Genomic DNA, 14,605 nt, shown 5'->3' with positions numbered 1-14,605 from the left:
TTTTGCAAGTACTCTTAAGAGTCTTACTTCTTATAATTTCATTTAAATGTTACCCTATTAAAGCCTGTGTATTAACTTGGGAGATGCATTACTATGCAGTGACTGGGTGGTAATAACTGTTTAAATTGATCTATAGATACATAGCGGTTATTTCCTGCCATTCTTTCTTCCTTAAGGGTGATTTTTGTCCCAAAGAGTATATATATATATTTGCTCAGTTCTTTAAAACATTAAATTCTATGGGCTTCTTGATATTGCTATACTACAGAAATAGTTCCTAGTACAGTGATTTGCAAAAGAAAGAGTGTTTTTTTGATGCCTTTTGAAATCCATTTACTAGACTTCATACAACACTATTTTTTAAACTTGATGTTGCATTCCATGCAAATTACAAATCTGTCTTGTAAAATGTTATCTCTCATCATAATTAGGTTGCTCGAAACAGTAAAATTTAAGTTGTTTTTATTCCTAGATTTAATCTGAACATGGTGAGAGACTGGGGGTGGGGTGGAGGGGTGGGAACTGACTGGAAAATGAGGATGCTGTAATGGTCACACCTGTGACCTGCCTATTGCTGTGCAACCTCCTTCGCACAGTCGGGTGTACTGCCAGTATAATATGGAGTAGAAACAGCAGTATATTGTTCATTTTTCTGCTTTTCTGGTGCTAGGAGGTAGACTCTGTTCTGTTTTGCAGAGGTAAAGGTCCGCTAAAAAATACATCAGATGTGATTAGTGCAGCCAAGAAGATTGCAGAGGCTGGGTCAAGGATGGACAAGCTGGGACGGACTATTGCTGACCATGTAAGTCACAATTCATTTTCATAACCCTCCAGCACAAATGAGCAATAGGAGATCTTTCAGTACTGCAGACATGGTGAATACAAGAATATATGGTTAGTTTTGAGTTTTTTTGTTTTATTTTTTAAACTGATTGTTCAGAGTTGTTTGATAGTCTTTCTAGCTGTTCTCCTGCCACCCTAAGCAGTGCAAAATGTTAAACATGTCCAGCAATGAAACTAGCAGCTCCCTGGCTTAAATCAAACACCTACCATTTTAAGGTAGCAATCTGACAACACTGCTTCATGTCACATAGTATCTAGGCCAGTTTCTCTAACTGAACAGGACCGAAACTAAATTCATGCTGCTTTTGTCATGCTCAGAATATGCCCGAGTACTTTCCAAAGCAATGGCAAGGCTGTGTAGGCAATACTGTAATTATTACATGTGTCTTATTGCACAACCCTTAATATTATTTCTGAGGCAGCTTTATAATATTAAACAATTTTTAAATGCCCTGTAGACCGAATGATCAGATTGTCAAAGCTCTCTGGTGTATTTTTATTGTCTAGTCAGAGCTGATGGAGACTTAAAGCAAGGCTTTGTAGTGACCTGAGCATATGCTACACTGTCCCAGGCTGTTGTGCACGTTGTTGTGCTGTATGCACCAGGGTGTTTGAGAAGAGTTCTCTAGGTCGGAGTATGGCTAGCTGGGGGTTTTATGTAATGCATCTGCCTGTCCTGTGCCACTTCAGAAACTGGGTTGGGCCGAGCAAAAGCGCCTTTGGTCTCAGTCCACACCCAAATTGCAGAGAGACATCAGCATTAGTAATAATGCTCTGCCTGCAAGGGAGACCCTGAAATGCAAGTAGGTTAAGTCTGAGATCATAACCGACTGACTATGAACCATCTTTTGTACAGCTCTTGCTTGCGTTTCAGTCTTTCTTTGAATGTAAATTCATAATACAAGGTTTCAACTAAAGCTGTCTCACTTTGGAAGTAAATCTTCATAATGCAGATCTTTCTTAAGCGTTGCATCCAGAGGATGTTGTGTTCACCCGAATGTATTAATGATGCGGTGAAGTGTTTGATGAGGAGGTAAAATTGAAAAGTGGTTTTTAAAATGGATCTCCTTGCTACAGCATTTTGACAACCATATTTCTGGGAGAATCAGGTGTCACTGCTACCTTAGGTAAATGAAGCAAGGAACAGTTTGTGTTATAGATCTCAGGAGATCTTACGCTGAAGGTTTACAATGCTTTTTGTTTTTAATTCGTGTGTTTTATGCAAACTTGATGTACGGTTTTCTGCACTGAGCCATGCCAAAAGATAGAAGGGGAGCTAAATGGTTGCTTTTAGTAGACATAAAGTCCTTACAAATATAAAAGATTAAGCACAGGTTTGAAGATAAATACGAGCAGGAGTGTACAGTTAGTCATTTTGACAAGAATATAGCTTTTTTTTCCCAGCTCCATCCCCTACTAATACTTTCAGCCTGCATATTTCATTAGATATGCTTACATACTCTTTAGAAACTTGTAGCAATCTGTTAATGTAGACCTGTCTGACAGCCACAGAGGACTTACAGTACGACCGTTCTGGTGGAGCACTAATGCCTTCCTGTGCCTAATACAGGGTTTTAACAAATGGAGGTGTTTTCGGGTCCTGCTAACCACGTGACACCGGGTGAATCATGACCCCTCGTGTTCGCGTGTCAGGAACTCCTAACTTGTGCTGTCAGGCAGTTTTACGACACATTTCCTTTGAAACCATAAAAGCTATTACACAAGGTATTTCACGTCTGCTGAGAAGTGTCTAGCCATCAGCCTGCAAATTTCCCCAAAGGTATTCCATCTTTCACTCAAAATAGCAGTCTGCTTGTTTTGAATGGGAGAATGTTAAGAAGTTATGAGTACAACACAAATGAAAATGATTTCCAGCAAGACAGCGATTCGTCATGTATTTCGTTCAATGTTGAAATACTCACAAAGCGAAAAAAAACATTGCTTTTGCTCTTTGATAGCAGTGGGAGGTTGCTACCAGTTACCTGATAAGAGAATTGGGGTGGAGCTGAGAGGCTGCCCCGTGTCTCCTGTCCCAGCAAAGGGCTCCAGCAGCCTCCTGCGGGTCAGTAAGCACGGAGGCTGGCCTGGGGACAGAGGCTGGCGTGGGGACACGCACTGGGTGCCAGCTCATGCTGTCCTGCTCCACCGCTGGTACCGCTGCCACTGCCCGGCCTGCAGCAAGAGCTGCCCCCCCTGCACGCCTTCTCTCGGCGCCTACAGCCGAGCAGTGCCAGGCCCAGCTGCTGCATAGTGTCACAGTGACATTCATACCCTAAATGCAGTGAGGAAGTCTCTGCGGTTGCTCCCTTACAGCCACCAGGTGTGGGGACGGAGCCTCTGTGCTGCGTGCAGGAAGCAGACACCGTCGGAGAGCTCTTCTGTCCCTCCCTGCCCTTTTTCTTCGCACAAAGGGAGGAAGAAGGTGGTTCTGCTTCTGCAGAAGCTCAGCCGGGTGGTGGGATGTGAATGTGTACGTGCATTTGCTGAGGGTCAAGGACAGCTCCTGGGTGTGAAGGGGAGCAGCCAGCACAGCTTTGCCAGCAGCCAGCGCCGAGGCTGTAGCAGCGTCTCGGCGAGGTCTGCCATCGGGGGGGAGCAGGATGCAAAACACCTGCTCACAGACATCTCGTGTCCTCCTTGGGCTTCTTTACAGGGTGGTGCTGTTAGGGGTGCCCCCAGCACATGCTTGTTTCTGGCTGTAGCACAGCTGTCTGCCGGTGCCGTGCTGTGGGAGCCTCCCAGCTCGCCCTGGCTGCTGGCTTTTGCGGCTGCGGCTGTCACAGGTTAACACAGTAAAGCAGCATGTTAATCGGGGGTGAAATTGTTGCCTTTTGGGTGTTTTTCTGAGTGTTCCTATGCAGAAGACAGGGATTATACAGGCATACACAGGTGCCTTTTGTTGTTGTGTTTTATCTAGTGTAATATCTCTTTTCAAACACCATCAGTCTTTGAACTGAATTCTCCGTTCTGCTCATAGAAATAGCACACACGGTACAGGAGGTGGTTTTCCAAGTCATGTCACATTGATATATACAGCTGAATAATATTTCCTATTCCATTTTTTACTTCCCCCACTAATGTTTTGTTGCCTTCTTCAGCCATTGGTAAACATGCAGCAGACTCTTCCCTTGAAAGTGCCTTCCCTTAAATGCTTTCCATAAACTCACAACCCATAAAGCACCTGGAGTTGTTCAGCGATCCTCCCGACGTGCCGTACTGTGCATTTGTCAGCATTCAATTCCAGCCACGGCCGTGCCACTCGCCCGCTTTGTTAGATGAGCTGTTTGGGAGATGGAGAGCATTTTCCAAAATGCTAATTCCAGCTTTTCATTAGCTCTTTGGCCAGCAGTGTTTATGGACTTCCTCTGAAACATCCTGCACTGCTGGCTAATACTGATGAACTTAAAAAATTAACCTGTAAACTTTGCTGCTTTGTTACCCACAGTTTGCACTTCACTGATGGAAACAACGTACCAAGGAACGAGTTGCAGACGCCTCAGGTGTTTTCATTAGCTTTCCTTGGGAGTGAGAAGGTGATTGCAGCCTCTCTGTGTTCACACGGGCTCAGATGCCCCCAAAGCTACGCACACGTCGCCGCCTGCGCTGTGCAGCCCGATGTGCCTGTCGCAGCACGCCAGCAGCCCCGTGGTGGTGCATTGTGTGTGTGTGTGCCGGGGCTGCCTTAAATCACGGCTCAGCAGGCTGCCATACAACATGTAATACAGCTGTTTTGTCTTTGCTCTGCTGAAATACCGTCTTGGCTTTAAAAAACACTTGTTCAGGCCCTGGAAAATGCATTTATTACCTACACATGCCTCGCTCTTAGAGTTAAAAGGCTGCTAGAGCAGATCAGTTACTTGGTGTGGGAAGGCAGCGCTGGGTTCACGTCACGCCACCTGTGCACTGTTGCAGCACAGGGGTCTGCTCTGGTGCCTTCTCCTTTTGTGGCTTTTTGTTCAGGGGAGCTTGGGTTCCGGCACCCATCTGGTAGAGCCGGAGCTGTAGCTAACGGGAGGTCCGTGGTGAGAATTTGGGGACAGCCCCTGCTGCTGAAGCACAGGGGTTGGGTTTTGGCTTTCTCTGAAAGGTGAGGAGAGGCTGTGGGGTTGTAGGCAATAAACCTGACTCCGAGCAAAGCATTGAGTAGTAAATTGCTGCCACATTTAAGGTTATTCTTCCAAGCCTACCATGTCCTTTATGAATCTTCATTTGACGGTGCCTTGTACTGCATCAGAGAGTAGTGGATGAGATGGGATTTTGCAGTGAATGAGGGTGTTTATAGAAGAGCTCTTGCAGACTGCTCAGCTCTCTGAATTTCAGCAGAATCTGGTCTGGTGGGGAGAGCAAGCAAGAAGTGAGTGCTGCTCAGAGTAAGGTTCTTCCGTCCCTATCGCATCCGACACTGGTAAATCACTGCAGCCACTTATTCTGCGGAGTTCCTGGTGCTGCTCTGGGGCAAGCAGTGCCAGGCAGACCTCAGCCAGCACACGGCTCTGTGGCTTTCTGCCCTGGCCAGCACAGCCTGGAGGGGAAAAACTGAGGGCGCTGTGCTCTGCTTGCCATCAGGCTCTGCTGTGGGGCCAGGGACAAGTGTTTGAATTTTGTATGTGAGAGCCTGGAAAGGCTGCCTTTGGTGATCAAAGGGTTGTGTACAAAGACCCTGATGCAAGAGCTCGAGGAGTTTCTGGTTGAAGCGTGACCACCCGGGAAGGATGGAGATCGGTGCGGGGGCTGGCCTTAGCCCTGCCCCTGGTCAGTGCTGCCTGGATTCCTGCTCTGCTGTGGCAGTGGTGCTGGGCACGGTACTGCCTGCCCTGGGGCAGAAAACGAAGCCTCGTTGTGGGTCCGGCACTGGCCTTGTGAGGAGGGGGACCTGTGAATGCCTGGTGGGGCGATGCGAGGAGATGTTCCAGAGGAGGAACCGGCACGTGAGCTGGCAGTGCAGTGCCCCCAGCCCCACCTGCTTGGGGCCAGGTTTGGGTGTAAGGCGTGGTGCATGGGACACGGCGCCACGTACAGCACGTTGACCTGGAGCTGAAGGCATTCATTCGTGTGTGGCCACAATGCCTGGCCCTGAACCGCCGGCTTTTCTCAGAAATGTGACAGTTGTCGGTTGTGGTGTGCCTTGCCGCGGACACGAGAGCGCACCCTGCCAGACCACAACACCCCGTGCACCCACTGCAGTAGCTTCTGCCATCGTGGATACATCCAAAGTGGTTTAAAACGTGTTGTCCTGGGCACTGCTGCGCACAGCCGGCAGTGTCTGGGGCTCCGAGCCGGCCGCCCTTGTGTTCATTTATCAGCAGCGCAAGAGGCTGATGGGCAGAGGCTTTTCAGAGCTCAGGGCACGTCAGTCCTTTATTCCCCAGCCTTCACACACCCAAGTGTGCCAGCAGACCTGAGGTGGGCAGCTGTCCCTAGGACAAGCGCTGCTCGCCCCCGTGCTCGCTGCCGCGTGTAACGGGACTGCGGGACCGGCATGGGCGGCAAAAGGCTTCTTGTCGCCTCTTGGTCTTAGGCATGCAGAGCTGTTTTGGACTGTAGCTGCCCCTCAGCTGGGCTCCTCTTGTTTCGAAACCCAGCGCGAGGCCGACTCATTAATCATCCTGCTGCAAAGCAAGGGACGGTCCTTCGTTTGGGTCCGAGAAGGAAGCTCTCTGCGCTGCGCTGCAGCCCCTGGAACCTCTGTAGTTTCAGTTGCAAAGCTGGAAAAGTGAATTCTGTCGTGTGTATGGTTGAGTGCTTCAGCGTGCACTTGAAAAATTTTATTTCGTGCCTGGTGAGGAATCTAGTTCCCACACTGCTGCAGAATGGGAGCAGAAGGCAGGGAAATATCAATTTTGCAGGATATAATCAAGTAACTGGTGGGTTTATCATTTCCTAGCTTCAGGTACTTAAGACTGGGAATTGAGGCTGGATGTAGTAACTTCTGTGAGTCGCAGTTTGAGATCTGGGTGTGAAATCATTGCTGCTGTGTCCTGCATCGTGTACAGGAAGGACTTTGGGCGTCAGTAACCCTGCTCTGGGAGGGCTGGGCACCCTCCGTGTCCTCGCAGGGAGCTCAGGTTGCGCTGGCTGTATTTATTGCTTGTGGGTGTTTGTATGCGTTTAGCTTTGCCTGTGTATTGCTCGGTTGTCTTTTGGAAACCAAAGCTCCACAGAAAGCGTAATGCTGTCCGGACCATTACCGCATGCACTTGGCTGCTTTCTCGCTGAGTGACTTCAGCTCCAGTTCTCACGATCACCAAGTGAAACTTCACCTTTGGTTTTCCTTCCAGTGCCCCGACTCCGCCTGCAAGCAGGACCTGCTCGCCTACCTGCAGCGCATCGCCCTGTACTGCCACCAGCTGAACATCTGCAGCAAAGTGAAGGCTGAAGTGCAAAACCTCGGCGGGGAGCTGGTCGTGTCCGGGGTACGTAGGAGCTGCAGCATGCCCGGTTCATGCGGTTTTTCCTCCAGGGGTAACAGTTATTTCAGGCTAAGCTATTCTGCTAAATATTACAGAATATCAGCAAGGTATTTCAGGGCTTTCAGTCAAAGTTTTAGTACATGCCGAGTTTGTAATCCTGCCTGCCCTGCCTCATTGGTTTTGTTACTGTTTGAAAGGGGGGAAATACAGAAATGCAGAAAAATACTTCATGTTTCCATACTCAGCAGTGTGTGTGGACAGATTCACTTTACCTCTGTGTGATCTCCCATTTTTTAAGACTGTTTTTCACTTTCAGTGAGGTTAAATCACTTTAATCAGCATAGCTAAACCTACCCCATGTGTCTGCACAGCCTTGGAACATGCTGGGGTCCCGTAATGCTCCAGAGATGTTAATATTTCAAAATAGCTTTGCCCTGAAGAGTGCAGGGATTTTTAGTGGCTGCTCTGTTTTATGACAGCTGAAAGCTGCCGTAGGCCAGCCTGCTTCCTTATTCTAGCCATTACTTAGCAAATATTTTTTTTCACTGTACTTCATGAAATGCTTTCTCCAAAGAGGAATCTATATTGGGGCTATCTGTGGGGAGGAGAGCAGAGCTAAATTCTTAATTTCTCCTGGCATGTTCTTCCTTGCCCCTAGTCAGTCACGTGTGACCTCCAGTGCTTTTGCCCATCCTTGTCACGACCGAGGTAGGAAATTCAAAGAAGGGACAGAAGGGGCTGGTAGTCCGAGATCGCTGTCTGAATCCTTAAAATCAAGCAGAAGTCACCACCCCCTGCCATTCAGATGCTTCCAATGCTTCAACTTACAGCACCTTTCTCCCCACAAACAAGCCCAAGGTGTAGAGCTCGGAGTAGCAGTAGCTGAGGGAGGTCTGCACCAAGGAGCTGCAGAGGCAGCGGTGAGCCACGCTGCCATAAGCTGAGCTCCTTTGCGGGGTGATGGGCGTCTGCTGCACCTCCTGCCAGTCCCACACGCTCGTGCTGCCAGCACCGCGGTGCTGAGCGATGAGATGTACTGCAACATGTGTTGCTTTGCAGCTCTGTTGCATGCCTGATGTCCTATTATCTGCAAGGCTGAAGGCATTGTGCTGTCAAAGTAGTAGATGTGTCATTATGCAATAATATGTACTCCAGGGTTTTACTGCAGTTATTCAGTGTCTTTAGAATTTACATACCCTTCTGCCATAAATTAGTTATATGAACAGGCTGGCATCTGTAGTCTAATCTCCTGGTTTTATCTGTTCTCCACGAATCTGTCCACTGGGGCTGAATACTGCCAGTAGTAGTGCTAAGCCTCTGTCAGATTATCAGGTGAAGACCTGCTTGTGGAGGCTGATCCAGGGACTTCTGAAAGTGCTGTCTAAAAGTAAAATTCTCTCCAGTGTTGGCATCCTCCCCCATCTGGATGCAGCAAACATTCTGTGGAAGCAGAGCTATAACCAAGGCAGTGAGAGCTTGCACCCTGAGCAATCTGGCAGTTGGTTTAGAAAAGCACCTCCTTGCTTTCATTGCATTTAATACGATTCTTCCCACTGTGAAGAATCATGGAACTAGTAAAATGCAATGAAAGTGTTTTCCAGCATGATGACTGGGGCAGGGAAAGCAGATGACACTGGGTTGCTGGAGGGTACAGATCAAATCTGCCCCTGTCACACTCAGAACACAACGTGATGGAAGGGAAGGTCCCAGCGCCATGAAAGAGCAACCGCCCCCCTGCTCGATTGGTTTTGCTGCCGGGTAGGCCATGGCTTCAAGTTCTTCCCCCGAATCTTCCTTAGACGCATTCAGTGCTGGAATTTAAATGCATGGAGGCAGCCGAGTTCTTGTGTAAGCTGAGCAGAGATGCTGAAATCCTGCCAAAGACTGTTTGGCATTCGCACGCTGCAGGTCCTGATCTTGCGTGTGGCAGATGAGTTGGTACCAAACACACACAGACACAGCACCCGCGGCCACCAGCATTCGGGACCCAGCCCGCCTCCTGCACTGAAATGTCCCCGACCGAGACTGGAGGCAGTCTTTCCCTTTGCCTGCAAGCATTTAGACCCAAATCTCCCGACGAGGTTGGTGGCCAGGCTCAGCTGGAAGTTCTCCGTGCCATCTCTGCTGGCGCTCGGCTGCTTTTCAGCCAGGGTCATAAATCATCGAGCGGGAGAATCAGTGAGTGGGGGAGTGATTGGAGGCTGCTGCTTAGGGTATGGAGCTGCAGGGAAGTGAGGTTGGGCACTCGCCTGACTCCCTGGGCTGCCGATGCGTGTTAGGTTTATTGGTTAAAAGAGGGAAACGTGGGCAGGCTGGGAGAGCCCCCGCTGGCGGCCGGAGCCGTGCTGGGACCTGGTTCTCCGCTCCGAGGCAGTGACCGGGTGCTGTCGCCCACCAGAGCAGGGCGCTGGCACCCTCATCTCCCCCTGCCTGCGCCCCGCTGCCAGCCTCCCCGTTGGTCGCGCTGCCACACACTACAGCTTCAGCAAGCGCAGCTTTTTTTTCTCATTTTAATGCTGTTGTCGATCAGGAACCACCTCGGCCTGAAGAGACAATTACATTCCTTCCTTTCTAATACAACTTAATATTCTAGGGTGATTTAAATGTTTATTACCAGTGATTAAGATATTACCACGACTTTATTAATTTCATTAGAGAATAAGCTACTGTTAAAGCTTAGTCACAAAAGCAAACAGCGGAATACAAATCTTTTCAATTGCCGTTAATATGGAAAAGGCACAGATAATGTGCAAATGTTGCTCTTTTTATTTCCTGGTGGCACAAGGCAGGTCCTCACCGCGTGGTGTCGAAAGAAAATGACTGCCTCGAGGTCGGAAGCTCAGATTTCAAAAGAAAGCCCAATCACTTGTACTGCTCGTACAAAATGCACCCCAGGACCATGGCGTGTTGAGGAATACCGTGTGTGTGCACTTTAACAGTGTGTAACTCTCACGTTGATGTTCGGCAGGTGGACAGTGCCATGTCTCTGATCCAAGCAGCCAAGAACCTGATGAACGCCGTGGTGCAAACCGTGAAGGCTTCCTACGTGGCATCGACCAAGTACCAGAAGTCCCAGGGAATGGCTTCGCTCAACCTTCCCGCCGTCTCTTGGAAAATGAAGGCTCCAGAGAAGAAGCCCCTGGTCAAGAGGGAGAAACAAGACGAGACCCAAACTAAGATCAAAAGAGCGTCCCAGAAGAAACACGTCAACCCGGTGCAGGCTCTCAGTGAATTCAAGGCTATGGAGAGTATTTAAAGAGGTGTCTCTGTTGGTTATTTTTCTTTAGCCCATTACTGCTACTTCCTGAACTCTACTTTTAATATTCTAAGGATTTTCAAAAGTTTACTATTCCTCAAAATGTATTTACTTAATATAATTTTGATAACTTTGTTTAGATCATGTGGGGAAATACTCAAATTATAAGTCCTTTCAATATAGCTTCAGCCTACAAGAGTGTGTTAATTTAGATTGCTTTTAGATTTCAGGGGTGTATTTCTAGCTGAAAATTATTTTGTATAATCTTGCTTTAAATAAAATATTCTATAACCAAAGAGGGTTTTACAATAACACTAACAGTTAACATTGATAGTTGAATCATTCTGCTTGGAGACTGCAGTTTTTCGTTGTGATCAAGAGGGAAAAATTAGATCTTTTCACTCAAAAAAGAAAAAAAAGTATTATTGTATGTATTAGTGTATTCCTGCTGGGGATGGAGAGGGACTAAGCTTTGTACGCTGAAAGGAGAATGAAAACACAGCGGGCGCTAGCGGGGCCCTGCCCTGGCCGCATGCTCACGCCTGGCCAGCACATGGAGAAGCGCTCGCCTGGCCCCGGGGAGCCCGGGTGGCCTTGGCTGGGAGCGAGGAAAGGGGCACCGGGCCTGGGGGAGCCTCGTGCTGCCTGTGCCACGCGTTGCTGCTGCTCCCTGCCAGAGCCCGAGCCTGAGCCTGAGCCTGAGCCCACGCCCGCGGGCTGCCTCGCCGCGGCCCTGCGCTGGGGCTTTCGTGTTCGCGGGGGACAATCTGGTGAGACACTCGATGCGTGATGAAAGGAAACCGATTACTTTTGTATGACACGAGATGAGAATTTTAATGCCTGGTTACAAATTACTAATGTATTTTGCTGCGGGACACTAATAAAGTTGCTTTTACCAGCCGGTGTATTGTCGTGCTGTGAATGTAGCGTGTTTGCAGCCCGCCCCGCTCCCCCTCCCCGGCATTCAGATGCAAATTGGCATTGTGCTCATTTCTAATAATTGCTATGCATCCTGCCTTGGGCTTGCGAAGGAGCCCAGCAAATAATGTTTGTTCAGGCTGCAATTTAGACTATACATTATTTGTGATAACTGTAGCTACAAGGTATAATTTTGCTGTCTTATTTAAATTTTATGAATTTCAGTGTGTTTTACACTTACCAATAAAGTCCGGTATTCCCAAGGAAAGGTTTGAGCAGGTCAAAGTCTTGTTTGTTGTTTTTGTAAAGCATCCATTAAAATGGAAAGAGGCCTGTTCTGTATTTAATGTTTTTAACTGCAACTAAATTTGGGAGCCAGTCGCTGGCAGTGTTTAAGTTATAATTTGATTTATCTTGATCAGCTTACAATTTACTATATCAAGCTTATTGCTGTCAGGTTACCAAATTGCTGATCAGAATCAGACTAAATAGTTACTGGGATAATTTTGCTGAATTTATTATGCTTCCAAGCATTTCAGCCTCTTGAGTATAAATGATAAATAGCTGGATTTCCTAACAGTTTCTGTAAGCCTTTAACATCTGAACGGGCATCTGCCTAAAAGGGCAAGCTAATGAGCTCGTCCTGCTGGCAGTCAAGGGTTAATGAAGTAGCTACGTTGCAGATCTTCTGTCTTATTTGTAATTGTTTTCTGCTTTTATACAATATGACCTTTTTTTCTCTCCTGGTTTTAATATAATTGTCTTAAAGGTTATATTCCCTGGGCTGTTCAGTAGCCCTCTTCAAAATAAATGCATTATTCCCCCCAAATTCCATCAGTTGGCTTTAAAAAATAAAAATCTGTATATTAAGATGAACAGACATCTGTATCTATTTAGCCTTTGAGTAAACACGGGTTGGTTTTATGCTGCAGACTTCCTGAGCACCAGGTCAGCATCCAGTTAACGCGGCTCCACCTGAGCCAGGACCAGGAGCCGCTCTCGCCGCGCCTGCGCTGCTCCTGTGGGAGAAGTGCGCGGGTTTGCGGAGGAGAGGCGCATCAAGGTAAATGTTTAATGGATGTAACTTATTTAATTGGTGCATTTAGAAATGCACGGTCAGCGGCTGGTGGGAAAGCAGAACCCTAACTTGCTGAAGCAGGGAGGATTTAGGGTAATGTTAAATCCTATTTTCAGTTCCTGTGCTGCCGTACAAATAGCCGGGGACTGGGTTATCGATACTCGGGTCTTGCGCTGCTGCTGTTCACCAGAGCAAGCCTTGTCTGAACAGAGGTGCTCTATCTATCTGTTACCTTAACGAAGATCTGCTTTTACAGCTGGGGAAAATTCCTGGGTTTCCTGCTCATGGCTTACTGCTCCTCCAGGGTGAAGCCGAATGCAGGCTTGTGCAGAAGGCGCGCTGGGAGCAGCAGCAGCTTGTGCTCGTGCTGCGAGAGCAGCGGTGCTCGGGGCGCCTGGGGACGGATGGAGCTGCTGTCACCGCCCAGCCAAGCCTCACGCCTCGGCCTCTCCCCACGTGGGCTTCCCTCGGTCTCCCGAGAGCTCCCAGGACGTCGGTAATGGGAAGATCGGCGCAACTCCCTCCCCAAGCAGCTCCTCCGTGCTGGGTGGCGATGGGGGCCAGGTGGTGAGCTGCTGCCTTGACACAGGAGTGAAGCTGTAACTTTATTAGAGCCAATTGAAAAGAATTACAGTAATTACTGCTTGATGTAATTAAGCGCTGGGGAAGGACTTGTGCAGTTTGTCTCATCCGCGGCTGCTGGAGGGGAATGCTCTTCCAGCAGTAGTGAATGAGCACAACTGAGACAAGTTTTAAAAAATGTGCATGTAGGAATTGGGAAGATTTTCAGCCACGTTCCCAGATGGCGCACGAAGAAGTGAGCTGCTCCTTCCCTTGGCCCTGCTACGGGAACGTGTCTGCACTTAACAGGAAAAGAAATTGTGGGGCTGAGCGCTGGGGTGGATGCAAGCTGCAGCCTCGGGGAGGGCAGGGCTGCGAGGTCACCCAGTGGGGGCCTGTCCTACGCAGGTGCGCGTGTCCCCAGCCTCGCTGTGTCCTCTCCGTGGTCCCCAAGCCCTGGGACACAGCTGGCAGGGGCTGAGCGCGGGCAGGTGTTGGACTCCCCTGTGGGGCAGCGCTGGTGCCGAGGCCCTGGTGCTGCCCACGGAGGGGCTGCTGCAGCCCTGTCCCAGCATGGGGATGCGCTCACCACAGCGCTGACACCGGGCACGAGCATCGCGCCACTGCCCAGCACCGTCCCGCCTGCCCCAGCCCTGGGGAGATGAACCCTCGGTAGCCGTGAAGGCAATTAGTGAAACCACATTAACTCCCCCAGCAGATAGTCCTAGTCGCAATTTAAAGGGGTCTTAATTCAATTCAGCGGTGAATTAAGCCGCATTGAATTTATGCCGCTTTAATTGCGTGTGAAGGTTTCCGCACCGAGGATTAATGCAGTTTAACGGCTGCCTTTTAATTTCAAGGCTTTCTGCTCACTGGGGCAGCCTCGCTGCTGCCCGGCTTGGAGCTCGCCCCCTGCATGGCCCAGGTGGGTCCCGCGGGGTTGGGGCTGACCCAGGAGCGCTGCTGAGGTGCTCATGGGTGCGTGGCTGCTGGCAGAGCAGAAGCGACACCGCTGCTCCCCGCTGCTCCCCGCTGCTCCCCGCTGCTGGCCAGGGGGTGCCGGGAGGCGGCACGGCCGCAGGACAGGGCGGCAGCAGCCAGGCTCAGGGCTGGGGCTGAGCCCCCGGACTCCCGCTGCTGCTCGCATCGCCCACAGCCCCGGCTGAGTAACGCACGGCACCGTGGGCACGGGAACTACAACACAGAAAATAGCATGGTGAGAGAAGAAATGGTTTGATTTGCTTTCTTTTCTTCTAAATTTCAGCTGGTAAAGTTATGAAAAAAATTAACCGAAGAGCAGCTACGTGTGGTCTCTCAATGTAGTTTCCAAGCAGAAACCTGGAGCTGGTCCTGCCTGAAAAGCCCAAACCACAGTGTCTGAGAGCCGGGGTGCAGGCAGGTGCTCCCTGTGTACCTGGTGACCCCCCCTTGCCATCCATCCCAGCCACGTGTCACCCACGGCTCCGTCACCGAGGCTGAACACTGACTCCCATGTGGACTGTAAGTGCCAGCAGCCATCCAAATTGATCCGAGGTGCTG

The 14,605-nt window shown here is 49.4% G+C and overlaps 1 protein-coding gene across 2 annotated transcripts in view; it reads left to right on the top strand.

The window, feature by feature from the left end:
* Positions 1-11,410, top strand: part of CTNNA1 (catenin alpha 1) — a 114,710-nt gene extending 103,300 nt beyond the window's left edge. For both annotated transcript variants that reach the window (XM_080555287.1, XM_080555288.1), the window contains exons 16-18: positions 697-802; positions 7,122-7,256; positions 10,222-11,410. In XM_080555287.1, the coding sequence (XP_080411413.1) occupies positions 697-802; positions 7,122-7,256; positions 10,222-10,509 (529 nt within the window). In that variant the 3' untranslated portion in view covers positions 10,510-11,410. The remainder of the gene's footprint in view (positions 1-696; positions 803-7,121; positions 7,257-10,221) is intronic.
* Positions 11,411-14,605: the final 3,195 nt, after the last annotated feature.

The sequence above is a fragment of the Anser brachyrhynchus genome, assembly GCF_964034855.1.
Source record: "Anser brachyrhynchus genome assembly, chromosome: 14".
NCBI classification, from domain to species: domain Eukaryota; kingdom Metazoa; phylum Chordata; class Aves; order Anseriformes; family Anatidae; genus Anser; species Anser brachyrhynchus.
The sequence above is the reverse complement of the archived record's forward strand: the minus strand, read 5'-3'. Positions and strand labels throughout refer to the sequence as shown.